Raw genomic sequence first — 22,979 nt, forward strand, 5'->3', positions numbered from 1 at the left:
GTTTTTAGTTTTATTAACATATTAAACTATCAAATAGTTATTAACATATTTTAAAATTATAAAACATTTTAGTTTTTAGTATTGATACTGAGGTAGGAGGTGGGATTCAACTCCAGAGGCTGAGCTCAGACACTGAACCAGATTGAGGACTGGCTAAAACAGGGCCAGGGCAGAAGCAGCTTGTAATAAGACATGCCCACCAGCCTCTCAAGTCAATTTACCATTGCCATGGTGACACTTGGGAGTTACTGCCCCTTTCCATGTAATGACCCAATGATCCAAAAGTTACTACCCCTTCCCTAGAAATTTCTGCATGAACTGTCCCCTAATCTGCATGCAATTAAAAGTGGGTTATAAATATGACTGCAAAACTGCCCTGAGCTGCTACTCTTGGACCAGAGGGTAGCCTTGCTGTGGTCCATGACAGAGCTGTAACAACAATGCATCTTCAATAAAGCAGTTTTCTTCTACCTCTGTCTTGCCCTTGAATTCTTTCCTGAGCAAAACCAAGAACCCAGCAGGCTAAGATCCACTTTGGGGCTTGCCTGCCCTGCATCAGTACTATGAGAACACCAAAATTAAAAAAGAAATTTCATCATCATCATCATCATCATCATCATCATCATCACAACTGGAAAAAGCCCATATGGTTTCAGACTGCCATCAGTGGCAGTTTGTGAACATTGCTTAGTTTAGAAGAATTAGCCTTCCTGTAATGTTTATGCTTAATATTGTGCTATTTTAGTTGCAAACCTCAAGATATAATTCCTGAAACAAATCCCTAAGTGCACTGTTTTTATAGGATACTAATCCCCCCAAAATCTAAGTCTTTATGAGACCCAAAGGATTTACTATATAAACTGCAAACATCTTGAATCACAACTTATAATTCCACTCAATTTGGGTTCATTAATTTGTATTCCTGGCTATAGTCTATTATAAAAACACGTAGTAATGACATGCTTAAACAGGGAAAAATGTTTTTGTAGTTTTTCATATTTGCTTGAATGACATAAAGTTATTGTGAGTTTATTAGCATATGGTTTTTACTATAAACATTTTCATTAGCTAAACAAGTTTTCCTAACACATTTCCTTATGCTTGATTACACTATGCTTTTTTAAACTAATGCTTATTTTCTGGAAGTAAATGACGAATATAGAAGGATTAAACAATATGGCTGATTCTATCTCTTGCTGTGGCCTTCAGAAACAGTGAGGAAATAATAACTACAATGTTCTGTGCCTATATTATGTCATGAATACAGCTCTAATAGTGTTATACCCATAAGTTATTTTAATTTTCTCAAACACCTGATGAAGTCAGTAATTATTATCTGGGGAACTGAATCACCTAGAGGTTAAAAAACTTGTCAAATATCATATAGCTAGTAAGTGGTAAAAAACAGGATTGTAAACTGAGCTGTCTCTCAAGGAAACACAAAGACATGAAAATAGTGATTTAATTAGATGTTTATGTTACTGAATCATACACTTTTATAGATAAACTAAAATTTTAAATAATCCGACACTCTATTGAAGCAAAGATCAAGTGAGATATTTGAACAATTTGTTTCTTCCTTTGTGACTAGGTAAAAAATTGGTTCATGGTCTGTGTTCCATTCTTTCAGTAACACAACTTAGTATGTATTTGACCCAGTTGCAGTGTGCTAAATAGCAGGATATCTGTGAATTCCATGCTCGTGGTGTCTTGTGTTTCCTTAGCATGATAATTGTGATTTTATGATGGAGTTGCATGCTTCCTAGTTTGTGTCACTTGTACATTCTAAGCTCCATGAAAACAGCCATTATGCTGTCTTATTCACCTCTGTGACTAGTTAAATAATTCTTGTTTAATATCCAAGTTAGTGTTTACTAGAGAATGAAGAATTTAAAATAGTAAAGGCAGAAGATATACTTCTAGGATGTGCTAAAGTAGAGCTTAAACAATGGATATAAACACTAACTGCTAGAAAACAATTGAAGCAGATAGAATAAACTGTGTAGTGATCCCAAATGGATTGTTAATTTGGAGTCTAAGATACAGAGCTGTAAATATAAAGAGACTCTATAAATTTGGGGTGCAGTCAAAATCAAAGAACAACTTTATGTGTCTACAGTGCATTGGTGGGTCATGCATTTATCTTTTTTAAAATTTTGACACAAAAAAAGTTGCCATAAAAATGTAGTTCACTAGTAAGTGACATTGATACATATAATGAGGTACATAATGTGTATTTATTCTCTATTACACATTGAAATTTTTCTGCTTTATAATTGTGAAAAACAATCAAGAAAAGTTTGTACCACTTTCAAGGGTATTTAACAAAATGTCATAAGGACTTTATGACCAATAATTTTTTAAAGTTGACGATGGAAATTTTAAATATACTATCATGTCCATGATAGTTGGGTTATAAGGATGCATTTTAGAGCTAGGCTAAATGCTAAGAGTCTTAATTTTCAAAACATGTTGACTTTGTTTTTGAAGGCTCTGGTCAGTTTCCTATGCTTTAAAAATATAGCCATCATTATTAAACCTCTAATTACATATTCATATACAAAGGGGAAATGGATTCAGGTTTGGGCACGTCAAACAGAAATTGAATTTTCAAATTTATGTTTGAAATAATTTAAATGATGTTCTGTACCACCACCTGCTGTCCCTTGAGCCCAATACTTTAACTTAAACCAATCCTAAATCAGCTTTAGGATAAATTTATGTTGGGGACGTTTATTCCCATTTTTATTACTTAAGCTGAAGGAAACTGTAATATGGTACTGTGAAAACACTGAGTTCTACTCAGATGTCAGATAATACTATTTTAAAGAATCTATAGCACCTGCTGGTTCTATCATTTAAATTTAGATTTAAAAATAGTTTCTCAAAATCACCCTTCAATTTTTTAGTGTCTCTTAGGAAACAGCTTCTTTGTTTTGTTAAATACTGAAATAGTACTTTTAATTATGGAACATATTCACAGGTAGTTCAAAGGAGTCAAAGAAGATGTTGATTGTACTAGTTCTTGTTTTATAAGAAGAAATATGATTTTTGCCTCATGTTCTTTGATTTCTTTTAACTCTTCAAAAGCCCAGTTGAACATGAGAAAGGATTTTCTGACTCAGGTCATGAGGAGTTGGTATCAAGCTAAACAATTTTCAGGGCCATATAGTATGCATATAGTTCATAGCATAATTGCTTAGGAGTTCATCACAGTTCATTGGGAAGGCAAACCAATGCATTCACAGCTTAAAATCATGGCACTGTTTTCCAGTAAACAAATTACTGTTCACTACTGGTAGAATTTGAACATTCACTTTCAGCATGAAAGTTCAACTTTTTTTATTAGTTGTGAAGAATTGTGTGACAACAAGAAAGAAAATGGGCACTTTGTCATGTTTTAAATCAGCATGGGGAAATTCTCAGGTGGATGTGACAGCACTCAGAATGCACTGTGGTCCCTTTATTAAGGACTGCCAATCACAATTAACAACAATAAGAGATGTTGTTTAAGCCTAAATAAAAACTATGGAGAGCCATTTTAATTTAATACCTGTAAGAACAGAATGTAGAAAAAAACCTGTCTTTGTAGTCGAGTTAACCTGTCACGGGGAATTACTCTCATTTTTCCTCTGTTCACAAGGGTCAGCAAACCACAGAGCTAGTCAATGTCATTTTTGTTATATTCAAATTGAATGTGAAATATTAGATAACAATATAAAGAAATGGCTTTAGTTACTGCATTCCAAGGCTTGAATCCTTTGAGAGTTTGTAAATAGGACATTGGTAAGTTTCATATATTTGATATCTACACTATTAAAATTGATGTCTTTTTGAGTTATTCTTCTATGCAAAGTTTTAAAGAGATCTTCTCTCAACAATCTCTTCTGTTGCCCAATTCAACAGAAAAGAATGTCTGACTCTTCTTTTTGTGGATATGAGAAAGTTGTGTTCTGTATAATAGTGTGATCCATCTGACAGTAGGAAGAACTCTTTATTTTCTTCCAAAAATTGTCCTGGGATTTCAAAATCAGTGGGTTGTCTTTTATGTTAACTCTTGTGCAACAGCATCAAATTATTTTCAGTATTTCTAACACTCCTAAAGACCCGCTTTCTACTCACCACTAGCATCTGTGGAGCTATTTGATGTTTAAGAAAACTACCAAAGGAATTTTCCTTCTTTATTCTTTTCAATAATTCTGGCTGCTCCTCTCATCAGAAATGGTTTATTTTGATCTCAATTTGGTTAAGATCCATTGGCGTGATGTTGAACATTCCTGCAAGGACTGTATCTTTCTTATTTACGGTCATACTCAAAGCATAGGCCAGGCATGGCACATAGCATACTCAAGAAATATTTATTAAACCCTAGTTAAGAGTTATTCCTTATTTTCCTTTTGCTATTCATGTTCCTGACACATTGTTGGTGCTTAATAAATGCTTGCTGCTAAATAAATATATATGTAGTTGCTTCAAATATTTTACATGACTAGAAATATTTCTGTTTCCCATAATCAGACACAAACATCTGAAGATAACTCTAAAATTTCCCTTTGCATGTAAACAGAAAGCAAATTACATACAACTACATTTGCGAAGAAGTCAATGATGTCCTCTGGAGCTCAGATGATAGAAAGAGTCACTGCCAATAAACTAAACATAAGAGACTTCTAAAAATCAAATTCAGTTTCCTTTAAGAATATTAATTGCAAGAAGATGTATGTAGACATGGAGATAAGGGAGGACATAAAATGACAACAAAACTTGTATAAAATTGGTCTCTCATTCGTGCATTTTACAACCTAATTCACAAGCTCTTAATGTTCCAGCGAAACAGATGTACTGAGTTTATCTCTATAATGGACCATACTGCTTTTGCACAGTTGGATTCCCTGAACTATTTTTCCGGAATGCTTTGAAGTTACAGATTTTTTAAAATGTCAGGATTAATAAACAACTCACATATATTTAACATTTTTCTGCTTTTAGCTGTCCTTGAACTCTTTTTTAGAAATCTGTCTGATAACACATGAAATGCTTCTTTATCCCTATTCAATCTGGTATAGTGGTTCAATGAAGATGGCAATTCTGAAATAACAGCTGTACTTCCTCTTTAAAAGACTGTATTTTTATTGGAAATTATCACCAGTTCCAACTCAATTGCCTATACATGGATACCGTCATTGATTGATTCTCTTTTTCATAGGGTTTATAAGCCTTTTCTTAATTTATTTTTAATCAGAGCATAAAGATGCTTTCAGTATCTTTTAATGAATTCACCTTTTCATTGTTAGCAAGTGGAAGAATAGCAGCTTTTCAAAGATGAAGTAGCTAATTATATGCGATTCAGCATTATCTGTCATTATAAATTTGTATAAATGTACAATCAACCTACAGGCTGTGCAACTCATTTAAGGGAGCAGTGGGATAGAAAGGTATTTAACATATTTATAACTTTTGTTATCTGTTGCATGTTTATAGAACTAGAAAAGCATGCTAACCATATGGGTAATTCTATTTATCTTTTTTTCTTGGGTGTGCTCCAAAACTTATTGAAATTTGGTCACTTGGAGGAAGAATTCAGAAAGCCAAAAGCATTCAGAAAGAATTCATAAGCATGTCAACATCTCCAAAAAAGGCTTCAACTAAGAAGATGCCTTACTTATAAACTTCTCCTCTTAGCTTTTTACAACAACTCAGTGGGGACATTACAAATAAATTTCTTTTTGGTTTAGTGAGTTTTAAGTCATTTGCAGACAATTTTAGTATTTTGTTTGAGACTATAATTTAATAAAATATTGCAGTTAACCTCCATGTTTTATTATTTAGCATCCATTCTTTTAATTTATCAATATGAATTTATTAAATGCCTAACATGTACAAGGCACTTAACTATAAGCAAAGAGACTACACAGATTAAATAGTACACTATTATATATTCAAAGGATTCAGGTGGAGACATGTTTAAAAAAATGAATTACACTATGGTTGATAAGTACTATGATAAATATATCTTGAGGAGTATAGAAGATGGTTCTCAATCCCAGGAAAGACTTCTTGAAAGTAGAGAAATAAAAGAAAAAATTAGAGGATGACTAGGAACTTGCTGTATAAAGGCAGAGAGTGGGAGTAGAGTCTAATCAGGTTGGTAACAAAGGCACTCCAGGAATTGGAAAGAGCAGATGCAAAGGTGAAGAGGTAGGAAAGAGTCTTGTCTTATGGTCAGGGACAAAAACCAGTTTGGAGTAACTGGGCGATTAAATGTGGGGCATGAATGATAAGAGATGAGAACTGAGCGTTGGACAGGAGTCAAGTGATGGACTATTGTTTATACTATGAAGAACTCAGACTTCTAAACTGCAGGCATTGGGAAGGCAAAAAAATATCTGAAGAATGGGAATTATGTGTTCATCTTTCCATGGCATGGATAACTTGGGTATATACACAAGTATGTGAATCGTATATTTGCAGGAGACAACACTGGAAGAAGAAAGACTTATTATAAGACTCCTATAGTTCAGGTGAAAAGTGAGGGAGCCTCAATCTAGGTGACAATCTAGGCTAATCTTTCTAGATGAGAAGAGATTTCCACTTCTAGAAATATTTAGTAGATAAAATTGACAGGACTTGATCATGGTTGGATATACAAGATGAGAAAGAGGAAGAAATCAAGAGTTATTTTCAGAGTTTCTAACATGAGTCTGAATGGTTGGTGGTGGATCAGCTGGAATAGAGAATGTGAGAGGCTAAGAAGGTTCAAATTACAAAATGAATTCCATTTTTGGCATGTTCAAATTTATGGTGCCTCTGGTATAGTCAGAGAGTTGCCTAGGTAACAGTTGAATATACAAATCTGAAGTTCAAGAATAGATGATGTAGATCTGGGAGTCATCAGCGTATTGGCAGTCGTTGAAATCATGCACTGAAAAATTGAATAAATGGGAAGCAGTAAGATGAAAATAGAGGTTAATTATATCTAGCTATATCACCTCCTATTTCTGGTCAATGCTCATGTCTATCAACATCCTTGTCATCCTTCCTTATTTATTCACAACTTTGACACATGGCTCAATTTCTTTTTCTCCAGTCTAATCCAAATCATCATTACAGCTGGTTCACCTAACCCTTTAATCTCTCAGTTCCTTGATCAGCTTTGAAGTCCTTCACCAACTCTTAACTTTTGGAATTCGTATTCACATACCTACAACTTGTTCTCCTCTATTACATTTCAAAAAAAATTAGGCTTAGGTGTCCTATTTTATAAATACAGGCTCCAAACTCATTTACAATTATATTTTCACTCTTTTCCTGTAATATTACTCAGACCTCTACTACTCTCTTCTACTACTAACAATTCTATCAATTTTTTTTGAGATAGTTTCACTCTTGTTGTCCCAGTTGGAGTGCAATGGTACGATGTCTGCTCACTGCAACTTCTGCCTCCTAGGTTCAAGAAATTCTCCAGCCTCAGCCTCCAGAGTAGCTGGGATTACAGGTGCCTGCCACTACATCTGGCTAAGTTTTTGTATTTTTAGTAGAGACGGTGTTTCACCATGTTGGCCAGGCTGGTCTCGAACTCCTGACCTCAGGTGATCTGCCTGCCTCGGCCTCCCAAAGTGCTGGCATGCACCACCATGCCAGGCCTACTCTATCAATTTCTACTCTTAGTTTTCATTACATTCACATTCTTGGTCCTTCTATTTATAGTTGTTCCATGTACCCCACGACCTACTATTTCAATCATTATCTACATCAAAATGATCTAAAATCATTTGTCTCGTTATCCCTTTTTTACATATGCCTAACTCTCTGCAGCTGAGTTTAATTCATTGTTTTATTTATTTAGTAAACACTTATGTGACACTTATATAAGTTATATCTAAGAACTTCACAATTTTAACCATTCATTAATTCTCATAAAAACCCATGAGGTGGGTACATCCAGGATGTTTTCTGTAAGAGGAACTCACACCATCACACAAGTTTATGATTCTCAACCTGGAACATAACATTCTTCTTTAATTGGGATGCTTTCTGTGGAGAAATCAATCACCATACTGTGAGAAAGTCAAACTATCCCATGCAGAGTGACCTCATGGAGAGGCCCAAGTGGAGAAAAAGCTGAAGCCACTAGCCTGCAGCCCACATTAACTACCAGATATGTGAGTGAAGTGAACAAGCCTTTGGATGATTTTAGCCTCTGGACTCTGAATTATCTAGCTGAAACCTCAGACATCATAGGGCAAGGACAAACCTTTTTTGCTTCAATAATAAATTTATTGTTAAATCCAACAAAAACCTTTCAAGCCTTAATTTCATTTGATTCTTTGAAATGTTTAACACAGTCAACCAAATGTATACTACTAGCTGCTCTGATTTTCATTTGTGCACTTCTAGTTACTCCTTATGAGGCACCACTGAGCGCTCCTCTACCCATTCCTTTCTTTAGAGCTCTGTCCTAGGCTTTGTGTGGGCCAGTGGTTCTTAATCAGGAACTTGCAATTAAGAGCAACTACTCTGTGTGATCTCATTCACTCCCATGTCTTCAAAATTTCCTACATTCCAGTATCTCCTAAATATATATTAAGTCCAGATGTCTCTTTTGTGCATCTGACGAATATTTCAAACCACTAAGCACACATTAGTAATACTCTTTTGAATGTTTCAGAGATAGCTCAAACTCAATGTGCAGCAGAATGAACGTATCATTTCTCCTGTCATATATGTTTTTTTGGGGGGTTATATTTTTTCAGTAAATGAGATCAACATCCAATATACATAATTTTCTATTCAAAAACCTACGATAAAACTTTATCTCCTTTTTTTTCTTCAGCACTGACCCCCCACCACTCTATAGCTAATCAAAACCTACAGATTCCATTTCATCAATACTCTCCTTTTGACTCCCAAAGCTACCTTACCTTTGAGCAAGCCACACCAATTCTTTGCTCAGTTATTACAATAGTCTTTTAATTTGTCTCACTTTTCACAATCTGTTCTTATTGTGAACACTTATCAATCTGTTCTCTACATTATAACCAGAACATTTCTAGAGTAAAATTTGAACCTGTATTTTCCTGTTTATTTTTTAAATATCTGATCATTTCAAGGATCAGTTCAAACTCCTGATAATAACAAATGTAGCTTCAGCCTTATCTTTACTACTTCCCCTCTGCTTGGACTATCTTAATTTCTCTCTCACTTCTTGCTCTGAAATACCATCCTAACCATTTATGTCTCTTTTTCTCCATTCATCTTCAAGAAGCTCTTTCCATAGTTAGTTCTGTCTCTCTATATAAAGTGTTACTTTTAAAAGCCTTCTCTGTGACATTAACATATATTAAGCTCTTCTACACCTATGTTCTCCTAACAGTCTATGCTTATCCTATCACAGAACTTTCTACCCACAATTGTAATCCCATGTTTATACATTTGTGTCACATTAGACTTCTGTTGTGGCGCTATGATGGCAAAGACCCTCTTGTTCACCATCATACATTCAGTTCTTAGCAAAGTTCTACTTAGATAGTGTGGATTAAATATTTACTGAGTTAATTATTAATGAATGAACTAAAAGTGTGAAAAATATACAGTAACAGGTAAACTTAGAGCCCTGGATATGGAAAGGTAGAGGGAAAAGCATGCTTATAAAAGGTTTAAGGGCTAGATTAGAAGTGGGCAAGTGAGATGAAGGTTCTAGACTAATCTTTGATTACTTAAATTAGAATAGAAAAATGAAGTTTAATGGAAGGTCCAACAGAAAATAGGAATAAAAAGTAAGATGTTATTCAGAGTTGTAAGTATTAGCACAAAAGTATAATGTCTCCATTGTAACAAACATCTCTCCTCTTCAATATGTGTAGAGCTTGCAAGAGATTATCAATTTTCTTACTATTTCATTCTCTATGAGGCAAGTCTCAAGTAAGGAATGCAATAAATATTATTCTATTTTGAAACAGTGAGAGCCAAATAATTAATCAGACAAGTTTAAAGAGTTGGGCAGATTGGATATTAAATAACAGAGCAATGACATTCTCTAGAAAATAGTAAAATTGTAAGTTAAATCACTAGTAAAGATTACATATCAAAGTGAAAGATAAAACATAAAATTTCTCATCAGTCTTAAATTAACCAAAGTCTTTTCAAAGTCAATGAATATTTTTAATGCATGAAATAATGTCTCTGAACAAAGAACAAATCCTAACATTTCTTACATACGTAAATAATTAAATAGTACCTTCTCTGGTAATAAGTAGTTTCATCCTAGTAAGGCTATTTCTCAGAAAGTGAGTTTGGAGAGAAAAATCAGATCTTGATGTTTTTTGTGAGCTTTACTTTTGACACTCACTTTTGCCTTTGTTGATGAAATTGAACTTGCATCAAAAGACAATGAACCATTATTGCTGGAAACCTGGTGTGTCTCAGATCCACTAGGAGGGAGAAGGAAATGTTCTTTCTGAGCATTGCTGTGAGGACCCTTTAGAACACTTACTGATGTCACATACAGAACCTTATTAACTAAATACATGGCATGGGAAACATCACATTCTGTTTTTTTTAAATACTAGAATATAGTTTTGCTCCTTACCTTGTTGTACAAAAGATCCATACACAAACCACATGGAGTTGTAGAGAGTAGTAGACGTCATTGATCCCATTTGTAACCGTGGGGGATTAAGCCAGTTCAAGAGGTAGACCAGTAGACCCACCAGAAGGACTGTGCCAGCAATGCAAGCCCATAGAGAGAGATCAAATGGTGCAAGACAGGCAAACATATCCACTGTCTTTTCAGCCCTTCGAAGTAGTACCCCCACTGAGTAGTCCATGTAACGTGTTGTAAAGTCCACCACATTCTCACGGTCAGGAGTGATGGTTAAAGCAGAAATCCCTATGTCGGCTCTCTGAGAAATTGAAAGAGAAAGGAATACATTAACAATGTGAAAAACAATTTCATTTGTGCCACTTCAGCTTGCCTAGAGGAAAAAAAACAGATGCCTCAGGCAATATAAATCTTTTTATATAAACTGAAAAACACTGCAAAGACTTCTTACAGAAGAGCCATGTGTAAATTTTGAATTTCTTACTGAAAATCTTGCCCCATCAGAGTCAGACAAATTACCTTGTTCATATTATCAGCGCATGTAAAATCAGTGAAGAATATTTCAGACACTGATTACACAGGGAGAAAATCGTCTTTTTTTCCTGGGTGATTTTTATCAAAGTCATCATTAATAGTAAAGGAAAAGCTTATACTGAAGAATCCTTTCTAGGGACATGTTCCCAAGATATTCAACATGTTCTTAACATGTAAATTATTAGGTGGGTTATTTAGAAACGTCAACATGGCATTTTACCATTGGTTTATATTTCTCAGCATAGAAATTTATACTATTGGGCTCTAAACAGATTTGTTAGTTTTTACAGCACTAAGTTGTCTATGCCAAAGATCACTAACATGATTGTATTGCATAAATGTCAGGAATATTTTAATGAACAATTAATGATTAAAAAAGATAATTCTTGGAGTAATAATCCCTTTTTTAATGTGTCTTCTTAGATTCTCAGTGATAGCACTAAAATTTACTATTTTACTTATTTAAAATATAGCAGGATCTCAGTACAGCAGAGGGTAATGACTTTACATTTAAATTGCATAATATGATAATACATATTTAAATATCTAAAAGATGTATCTTGTTTGAAGTAATGATCTTCAGCTGTGATCAAAGCTGCCGGATGTCCCTTCCAGACAAACACAAATACTAGGTAAATTATTTTTTGAACATCTTCTCGTTATTTTCTTTTTAATTGTTTCATGAAAGAAGATAAAACTTGTTTTATAGCTTTTGGGGACAAAAACCACAAAAGACATGAAAAGTAACATGCCCAGTAGAATGCTAAACCAACTTGGATGAATCTAGTCTCAAAGTAATAATGCTTTTAAAAATATTCTAGCTAAAGTTAAGCAGTGTGTGTATGTGTTTGTATGTCTGTGTGTACCAAGTTCATATATATTTGTTGCTAGGCCCCATGCTAAGTATTTAAGGATTTTTTTTTTTTTTACTTAGTCCTTACAATGAGCTGTGAATTATGCGTTTTTCCTCTCCATTTCATAAGTGGAGAAACTAAACCTTAGAAGTTTAAGTAACTTGTTCAGATCTCAGCAAGTAAGTACAGAAGCCAGATATTAAAGCTACATTTTTCTTATTCCAAAGCCTGTGCTCATAATCATTTTACCATATTGCAGCTATCATTCATTTTCCAAATGAACCATATAGTAGGCACTTAGGATAATTGGTTCTAGGAAAATTTTTATATTAAAAGAGTGTGAAATTTTGCTGTTTAAACTGTACTATTTACATTATAACAAGACCATATTAGTATATGTACCATGGATCTACAATTATTAACTGAATGGCATCAAACTTAATAACACTATATGAAAATGAACTTGCAGAAAAATATTGCTTTCAAACTCATATATTTAATTTTATAGCAAGATACTGGGAATTGGGTCTTTTCAGATGGAAAATCTAACCTGGATGTTTAACTCCCTTGTCCTGTCTTTTCTGAGCTTTAGTTTATCTATTTGTGAAATGAATGTAACTGTTCAGTATCATTATTGTGAGCTGACTCATTTATCTTGATCTTAATGATGAATAAATAACTCTCTAAGATTCAATTAGGCTCTCAGAAGATGCATTTACTTTTTCAGGCCATTAAAGTACTATGGATCAGTAATTTACTAATTGATCACTAGTGACCCAAAGCATTTAATGACTCAACCAAAGTCAGAAAATTCCACCTGAGGAGGAATTTACTGACAACATGTTGATAGTATTTATAAAATGTTCATAAATATTTTTCTAATAAATAATTACATGTTTTACTTTTAAATGAATATAAATTGGAATAGTTACTGATTTTAATAATGGATACTTCTAAATCTCACAAAGTGAATTTTTAAAATAGAAGAAAAATATCTAAAGTTTTTTATTTAGGAAAAGGGAGCTGATTATTTGTATGTGCTAAACTGTTTATTAAATTTAACAATTACTTGTCATATATCTGTAAGCAAATTCCTAAATTCTGGTCTATTTTCAACACGTGGCTATTCTATTTTCAAGGAGAAATTTCTAGCCTCCCTGTGGAAGGCATATCATAATCATATAATGAACTTTTTGTAACAAATACACACACACACACACACACACTCTCTCTCTCTCTCTCTCTCTCTCTCTCTTTCCTGTCTCTGAGTTTTGTATAGTCCTTCCTAAAGAGATGCTTCACTCCATTCTTCAGAATCAATGATACAGCAGAACACTGTAATGGATAATGTGTATGTGGTAGTCCTTTCTTATATTAGAGGTGCTACACTGAAGCAAAATTTTAAAAAAGGCCAAGGACCACTAATTCAGAAAGATAGTTCTAAAATTTCCTAAATGTCAATAAACAATATAACCAGAAATAATCAAAGACAATGATTTATTCTTACCCTTCTTAGGTTTTTATTTATTTGGTCAACTCACTTGTCCACATTTTACAATGACTTTCCACATCTTTACTCCCACTGTTATTACATAGAGAACACAGAAGATGTGAGATTAAAATTCATACTTATTTCTACGTTCCAACCTATAGCCCATATGCAGTCTACTCTATTTATCTGCTTCCATAATACAGGAGCTGTCCCCTTTTCTAAGACTAACTTTCCATCAGTAAACGTATCAACCTCCATTTCAGATATTTAAGTCCCTGTCTCATGCATTCAACATCATCCTATTAACTAGATTTCCTATTAAAAGACTCTTTGTTTCTTGTTAAAATGAAATCAAAGAGATTGAGCCCTTCCCTCTACCCTCTGGTTACTCCATGTTACCACCTTTTCTCTCTATTTTTATATATCCCAGTCACTCTGAGAAGACTCTTTTTTCCCCATATTGTTGGGTACCCTATTCCTCATGGAAAAAGTACTTCTTAATTATTGTATTGTTGAACATAGCAGATATACTTCAAAGCTCATCTGATCAGGGCTCTTGACATTTAGCACTGATGATCTCTCCCTGCATCACAAAGACAACTTTCCCTTGAATTTAATGACATAACATGCATCTCTTTCTCAGTTCCTTTTTCAAGTTCATGTTAGCAGTTCTCTGGACTTGGGCCTACATCCTTTTCTCATTTGAGCTCTTCTGTGTTCATTACTGCTATTGTCCCCATCTACACACGATTTACAAATGTATATTTCTAGATGTGTATCTGAGCTCTGGGGTCTAGACTGATTTATATAACTATATAATTGACATTTCTGCTAAATGACTCGAAAATACCTCAAATTTAACATTTAACCTACCAACATCATACTCATGATATTCAACCAGTCCTCTTCCAACATCTCCTGCTTTAATGAATGGTGACTTTTTACATAAGTCATAAAACTTGTTAGCCTCATTGTCTTCTCCAGCCTATGCCCCCTATTAAATATATCACTATTGATTTCACCTCCTGAGAATCCTAATATCCATTCATTTCTCTATTTCCAGTTTCATCATTTTCCTAGGCTCCAGCTCCTTGTAAGACTACCTGAAATCTACCTTTCTTCCTCTTCAATCTCCCTATTGTAGCCAAAGTAGTCTTTCTGTAGAGCAAATCTGATCCTGTCTCCCACCACACTTCAAAAATTTTCAATGAATTTGCATTGCTCTTTGGAGAAAGATTAAAAACATGGTCTATACAGGTTTAGGTAGGCTATCCCCAACCTGCTTTAACATATTCATATTGTACCATTTTCCCTTCCAGCAGTTCTTCCTGATGTATGGTCTTTGTCCATGCTATTCCTACAGTCTGGATTGACCCTCCTGAAACTTCAAGTAAATGCATATATATATATATACACACACACACACACACACACATATATATATATATATATGTTTGATTTTCATTTTCACAGGGAAGCTATCCACTATCACTTTGACTGGAACAATAATTATTATTTACACTATCAGAAATTTACATCCATCACTTTACTAGACATTATGACAGCTGTAAACTTACATATGTTTATATAATCTTTTCATTAATGTTTGACTCCTCCACTAGGCCATAAGCTACATGAAAGCAAGGATTGTGACTTAAAAAAAAAAATTACCTATCACATTTTCTGGCATAGAATTCATGGTCAATAAATACTTGCTATGAATATATGAATAAATAAAGATGGAGCTCCTACTAAACTTATATTACCTAATTATTATAAATCTTTTCCATCTTTTTGTCTGCATTCCCAACAGAGAGGTATTTAAATAATAAAAAGAAAATGGCAATATGAAAATTGACTGTTTTATAGCAATGATAATAGATTAATATCCTGAATAATGATGTCAATAATTAAAGTAAGGTTCTTGATTTATCAGTATATTTATGCTTACATTATTTGCAAATAGCTAAGATAGTCATCTACTACAGTAAATTCAATATATTACAAAATATTATATGTCAAATATTTAATGTAAAATGACTATTTAAATTTTGATTAGGACTAGCACTAAAGCTGGAATATAAATACATTTTAAAAATTATTTTAATTATATAGTCATAATATTTTCTTTGAGAGAAGATGTAAGATTTGCATTCTCTCAAGTCATGAAAAGGAGATGGATGGATTATAAATGGAGCATGATTAATAAGCAATATAATCACTGAATCTTACAAGCTTAGAGAAATTGAAATACATTTACTATAAATTTAATCTGAAATAAATGATTATATGTAACAACTAAAGATCTAATTTATTCTTGAATATAATGCTAAGAACATTATATTGGTAAGATTAATAGTTATGCATTTAGTTAGTGCTTGCTATATACCTATATACCAAGTGTCATGTTATGTGTTTTACATGCATTATTTTAACATTACACCAAGTCCAACTGCTTTTTCTACGATGAAAAATTTGCATTTGAAATATTCTAATTATTATAAAACTTTGATTTTATAATGAATTAATACCTGCTTCCTTGTACTCTTTATTAGGTATCTTAGTTTTGTCATCCATACATTATGTTATCATTCTAAATAGATCTGCCCTATGACAAGCTTTCAAACCTTTCCCAAGATATGATGATTTTCTATCCCTCAAAATACCTGTCATTCTTCTGTGAACATAGTCTAATCAGTTTCTTCAATTGATATAAATTATACACTTTTTAAATAAAATTGGAGGCTGAATCATTTTCATTAGGTGATTTTTAATACTACCTTATCCTAAATTTAAGGTTAAATAAAATTAAAAAAAAATTTTTAAATAAACACTATCAAACTAGTAGCCCACATAGTCTTATGCAATTGAAACAAATGTTAGATTTTATATTTGTCTAGGTAATTTCATTCTTTGGTTCTTTTGCATCTTTCACATCTACTGTAATCTATACTTCTCATTCATTATGTCAACTTTATTTTACCAGGTTTGAGCCATTCAGAAGTTTGAGAAGCAAGCCTTTAATTCTTCATTCACGTTACTAGTGAAGTACATACATTGGCAAGTTCAAAGTATGGCAATATGCCTCTAAAGTTCTATGCACTTTGATGATAGCTCACTAGTTAACACTTTAGATATGGCTTTTCAATCACCTATAAATATTCTTTACTACATTGCCATCAAGCCAGGTTTATCTATAGGGTTTTAAGTGCTTTGTAAAAGGCATTGTTAAACTCAAAATACATATTTAATCAGATATTCATTTGCTCACAAATAGCTAATGCTATAAAAAACATGAACTGCTGTTTTAATAATTTAAAATACATCTGATTAATAATCCATTCTGTTATTTTATCTGAGAATAAAATCAAACTCACTGCTCTATCAGAATGAACATTTTATTTCTGATTTTGAATATGACAATTCCAAACTAAATATCACCTCTGTTTTTCATGTTTTGCACATACTGCTTGCAGTAATTCACATATTACCTCAGGAAACGCATTCATTCCAACTCCGAGGCCGGTGGATCTCCTGAGGTCAGGAGTTTGAGACCAGCCTGGCCAACATGGCAAAACTCCATCTCTACTAAAAGTACAAAAAATAGCTGGGTGTGGTGGCACACGCCTGTAATACCAGCTACTCAGGGGGCTGAGGCATGAGAACTGCTTGAACCCAGGAGATGCAGGTTGCAGTGATCCGAGATCACACCACTGCACTCCAGCCTGGGTGATAGAGAAAGACTCTATCTCAAAATAAATGAATTAATTAAGTTAAATAAAGAAAGAATTAGAATGATAATTGCCTATCTCAAACTACTAACCTCTTATTTAATGTCAAAACAGCTAATGATTTATCTCTTTTATTGATATTTTCTAAAAAGCAGGACTTAATTTATTAACTCGATCTACTATTTTTTCTGGTAGTTACCTTATTACTTTCTCTTTTTATGTTTATTATCTTCCTTGTGTCATCTTTTAAAATTTGTTGTACTTTGTATTTGGATATGAGAATCTAATCTATTTCTAGTTTTTCATTTTTATTGATATAAACTTTTAAGACTTTTTTCTTTTTTCTTTTTTTTCTGAAACAGAATATGGCTCTGTCTTCCAGGCCTGAGGGCAGTGACATGATCTCGGCTCACTGCAACCTCCGCCTTCCAAGTTCAAACAATTCTCGCATCTCAACCTCCCGAGTAGCTGGGATTACAGGCATGTGCCACCACACCCAGCTAATTTTTTGTATTTTTAGTAGAGACAGGATTTCACCACATTGATCAGGCTGGTCTCAAACTCCCAACCTCAGGTAATCAACCCACCTTGGCCTCCCAAAGTGTTGGGATTACTGGAGTAAGCTACCACACCCGGCCAAGAGTATTAATTACTCCTTTAAATATTCTTTGCCGATTCTGATACATATATTTTTATTACCACAAATTTTTAAATAATTTTTTTTATTTTTCTCTTTTCTACAGCTGTTTAACAAAAGGATTTCTTAATTTCAGGTGAAAAGCCTTCTCTTATTATTCTTCTAAATTTCTAGTTTTATTGTATTTTGATCAGGGAACACTATTTGTAATAAAGTACTTAAATGGAATTTAATAGTGTTTTCTTTGAGGCCAAGCAATATATGATTGGCTTTTGTCAATGTTCCATGTATGCTAGAGAAAATGGCATATTGTCAGGTTATAGTGTTTGATCCATATCCCCAAAAGGTATCTTATTTAATCTATTCTTTATGTCATTTATTATGGTGTAGGTTTTGTTATATTTACTGTGTTTTTCTATGTAGCTCGGTTTCTTTGGTAATTTTTCTTTTGCTATCTAGAAAGATTTGCATGTTTATTATAGTTTTTACCTCAATATTTACAACTTTTACAATGCTTTAGTCCTTTTTTTCCCAGTTAACCTTTTGAAAATTTTAAATAAAATCTGTTACTCTCACTTATTCCCTAAACTGCATTACAATAACCTATTTTCCCCTACTTTTCCCTTTTCCTTTGATTTTTAAATACTATTCTTTCATTTTTAGAGTATATGACGATTTCATATTATTATCTAATCCATGTCTCCAACTTTGCTTACTATTAGTCATTTTGCTAAAGATTCTCCTGTTATCTTTTGGTTGAATGAAGCTCATTCTGTAATAAACCCTGCTTGGTAATACTTTACTATATTATAATATGCTGATGGAATAAATATGAAAGGACATTTAAGATTTTGGATATTCATATCCAAAAGAATTTTGTAATATCTTTACTTTAGTAAGTGATATTGAATGTTTTTTCTTTTATTGTATGTGATTTCTTTGTCAGCCATTCTTTTGGGAATTACTTTAGCTTTTCAGAATTAATTGGGTAACTTTTATGAAATGTCTTAATCATTTGGTCTATTCTTTCCTGAAATGAAGAAAACAGGTAGGATATAACATTATTAATTTGTTTGTAAACAAATTACATTTTTGTCATATTGCATATATATTTAATTGTTTTCTATTTCTTCTTGAGTCAATTTTAATGATGGGATGTTTTCCTTGATAATAATTCATATCATAAGTTTCTTTCAAATAATTAGGATAAAGTTCTGCTTAATGTTTCATCATGCTTGTGAAAATTTTTCTTAATTGTGGTATACACATTCTTTTTTTGATACTATTATTTATGCATTTCATTTTCTGAAACCAGACATGCCAAAGGTTTTTTTTTTTGTTTTACATCTTCTCAAAGAACTGTTTTTTCCCTTCAGTTAATCCTACTGATTTATGAATTCTAAAATATAGATTTTAATGCATTTTCACTAATGGTTTTTATTTTGTTTATCGAGTTGAAGGCTTGATAAATTATTTTAATTTAGTAATTAAGTAGAGTTTAAAGAGGAACATGTTTCTGTAAGCAAAGTTTTAAGAACAGTTTACGTGTAGTGCTTTTGTTATCATTTTCTAAATAGTCTATACGTTTAGTTTTTATTTCCTCTTTGCTCTAGGAACAGTGTATGAGAGTTTTTTCTCATTTGCTGTTTTTACTTCCAAGCGGTTTGAGATTTTGTCTTTGTTTAAAATGTTACTCATCTTAATTTTATTGTATTTTAATCAGGTAATTTGTTAGGTATTACTTACGTTGTATATAAATTTTGGAGGTTGGGGGGCACATGATATATTATCAATTTTTATAATTAACCTATGGGTATTCACTGTCTGTAGGACACACATTTATAACAAATATATATTAATTATGCTATTTATATTATATTAAATAAAGTTTTAAAATGTTATCCTTTCAGTCTTCTCTATCAAAACTCACATGTTGATGGTCCATGATTCATAAGTAACTTACAGATGTGTTTATGTTTGACCACAGTTTTAAAATACTTCAGCCAGAATTCAAAATTAGTAAAGTCTACAAAAAAATTCAAAGTTACAATTTTATGTGAAAATTGTTGGAGTCTGTTTCAAGCAACTCGTTGAATCTGAGAGACAGCGCCCCCTTGGAAAGTTCATGAGATCTTCAATTCATGTTAGCTCTCACAATTCAAGTACATTGTGTACCTAGGTACTATATCCAACTTTACTTTTTTATCTTAACAGCCTGATCTCTATTAGGTATTTGAATTTATTGTCCTTTATTTTCTTTCTTGGTTTATTAGTCTAACTGATCAGCACGGCAGATTACATAAGATAGCCACAAAGTTCTTCCTATTCTGGTATTCCTGCCCGCTTGCAATGTACTGTTTAGCTCTTCCAACCATTGGTGCAGTCTATTTCCCTATCTTTTAAATCTGCGATTAGCCAGGGACTTGGTTTGGTCAATGGGAAAGAAGCAATGTGATACAAATAGAGCATTAGAGGGCTGGCACAATGGCTTGCCATCTATCTTGCTGTGCCAGGAACCCTGGATCACCATGTGAATGAGTCCTAATTTGCTTGCTGAAGAGTGAGAAGCCATGCAGAAGATAACAGAAGTGCTGCTACTGAGCCACAACAGCAAGTTGGCAATGAAATATTATGCTCCCTGCTGAGCTCATACCCTACTCTTTTCTGCAGTTTGTACCCTTCCAAATTAGGACAATTAATGGATTTTTTCAGGGTCACGTAAAAAACAGCAATTTCTTACAAGTGTGCTTTTTTGAAATCTGCCAATTCCTGGTTCATGGAGGGCACCCTTACTTAATTTAGAGTACTGTTTTAAAATTTCCTCTAATTTTCTATGTATTTGTCATATCATATGAGATCTAAAAAGGGGAAGGTAGATACTTATGTTTTCTTCAATATCTCAAGTAAATAGATATTTCAAAAATTTTAAAAATTTCTTTAATGGAATCATTTTGAAATGTCTTCCAAGCTCAGTAGAGACATTGGAAAATAAATATTTCGACAGGGCTTACACATGATAAGTCAGTGAATATTATTTTCAAGTGCTTACAATGTTATTCATTTCCCAAGTTTTATTAAAAATGTGGAAAAGGGAATTCTCTAACTTGGATTCCCAGTGACATGCAGTAATTTAAACTATGTTAGTGTATTTAGCTGAACATGGAGGTTGGGCCAATATAAAAACAAAACATAAAAGTGAAACTTTTATATACCACAGAATGGCTAATAAGTCTACCATTTATAAAACATAGAGAAGCAAAACTAAGATGAAAAATAAGTTTAAACACTGAACTGTAAAAACTGTGTATGAATATATTCTAGGTTTTAAATGGTCAAATTATATAAAATCAGCCTATTTTCTTCCTGCAGGTAAAAGAAATGCCCAAAATATCACTGGCTTAAAAATCAACATGGAAGAAATTCCCTGGCTGACTGTCCCAGGTTTATCAAGTTTTCAGAGTTAAGAACCAAACTTATTTTTTCTTGTTGCTCTGTGCTTCTCAGTACATAGCTTCCAATTCATGTCTTTAGAGGGCTGCTTGAACACAAGCCATCCTATTAACATTACAGCCAGAAGAAAGGAGGAAGACAAGAATAAGAATAAAAACCCTTCCTTTAAGAACACTTCTCAGAGGCATCACATGATATTTCTGCTTAAATATGACTGGCTACAACTTAGTCACATGACCACATGAGCTCAGGTGAGAAACTGGGAAATTCATATTGTGGGAAGTCTGTTTCTGGCTATTATGATTTAGGAGCTGTATCACTAAGAAAGGAGAGAACAGATATTTATAAACAATTAACAGTCACCACTACATTTCCTCATATGTAAACACTGTTTTGAGACTGAAAAAGTTCTTTTAGACTCTTTTCTATTTTTATATATACACAGGTATATACATTTTTTTCCATAAATCTTATCATAATGTAATGTAATCTTAGAGAAATACATGTTTATCCCTACCCAGTCTTTCTAAATACTGCACAGAATTTCGAGCAATAATCACTTTTGTCACTTTTGTATTTTTAACACATTGATAGCACATGAATAGACGCTCAATAAGTGTTTATTGATTATGAAGGTACTCTGATTAATTTACATATTTTCACTCTGAAGGTGTTTTTGAATGTTTCCTGTTTCTTACCTATTAAAATCAATAGATGTTTGATCCTGCAATTTGAGTATATTCATTTGAAAAGTGTTTCTTGGGTTTTGTCATACTGATAAGTCTCAAAATTAGTATTTTTCATTAGTTCAACAGATTTTTGTCTCTGACAGCACAATAGTGACAAAAACATTATTTTAGTTTAGTTTCTGTGTCGTAAGTCTTATTGCTACACCGTTTCTCAGAAACCACGTGCTATTCCTTCTCCTAGCTCCCTCTTCAGCAGGCCGCCAAGCCTACTCACATGCTGATCGCATTTTAAAGTCCTTATAGGAACAGTTTAGTTTTCACTAGTCTCTGAACCAGCTTTTATCTTCCAGCCTGATTATATATACTGAAAAATACCTAGTTTTCCTTTTCTAATGTATTTTCACCTGAGTTTGTGACATTTCCTCCCTAGAGTTTACAGTTATTCTTCCTTTCTCTGTTTTTCTATATCTCTCCTATGGGACTTATCCCATAATATCTGTTTTATATTCCCAATTTCAATATAAACTTCTTGATGTAGGTATTTTATCTTCATAGTCTTCTGTCTCCCTAAATATTTTCTCACTGCTTTGCCCACAGTAATTTTTCAAAAATGTTCTCCAAGAAAGATCTGTCTCTCTCAACTTACTTGCTCTGCTTGTTCTTTGCAATTTGGTAGTAATAAGTGGTTTTATATAACCTTCAATTCTAGCATTCAAGGAATAGATTCTTGGCTACATACTGCCTGAAAAAGAGTCTGCCCCATTTTGTCGTTGACTTAAAGGTTTTTTTCCCATATGAAGCTCTTAGTCAGGCCCTCTGACCTTGGTAGCTTGGGTTCTAATATTTTCAGCCCAGATATGTGGGATAAACCTCCATATACGCTAGCTGTACCACAACCCTGCACACAATATATCACCACCTTCCTTTTACTAAGGCCAAATCTGACACTCAAAGTAAACAGCTTGCCTGAGATTATAGGTGAACAAACTGTG

The 22,979-nt window shown here is 33.1% G+C and overlaps 1 protein-coding gene across 2 annotated transcripts in view; it reads right to left on the reverse strand.

Moving 5' to 3' along the window:
- Positions 1–22,979, reverse strand: part of GRID2 (glutamate ionotropic receptor delta type subunit 2) — a 1,538,331-nt gene that overhangs the window by 308,046 nt on the left and 1,207,306 nt on the right. For both annotated transcript variants that reach the window (XM_025385476.1, XM_025385475.1), the window contains one exon: positions 10,589–10,901. In XM_025385476.1, coding sequence (XP_025241261.1) covers positions 10,589–10,901 — 313 coding nt within the window. The remainder of the gene's footprint in view (positions 1–10,588; positions 10,902–22,979) is intronic.

Source organism: Theropithecus gelada, chromosome 5, assembly GCF_003255815.1.
Source record: "Theropithecus gelada isolate Dixy chromosome 5, Tgel_1.0, whole genome shotgun sequence".
In the NCBI taxonomy this organism is placed as follows: Eukaryota; Metazoa; Chordata; class Mammalia; order Primates; family Cercopithecidae; genus Theropithecus; species Theropithecus gelada.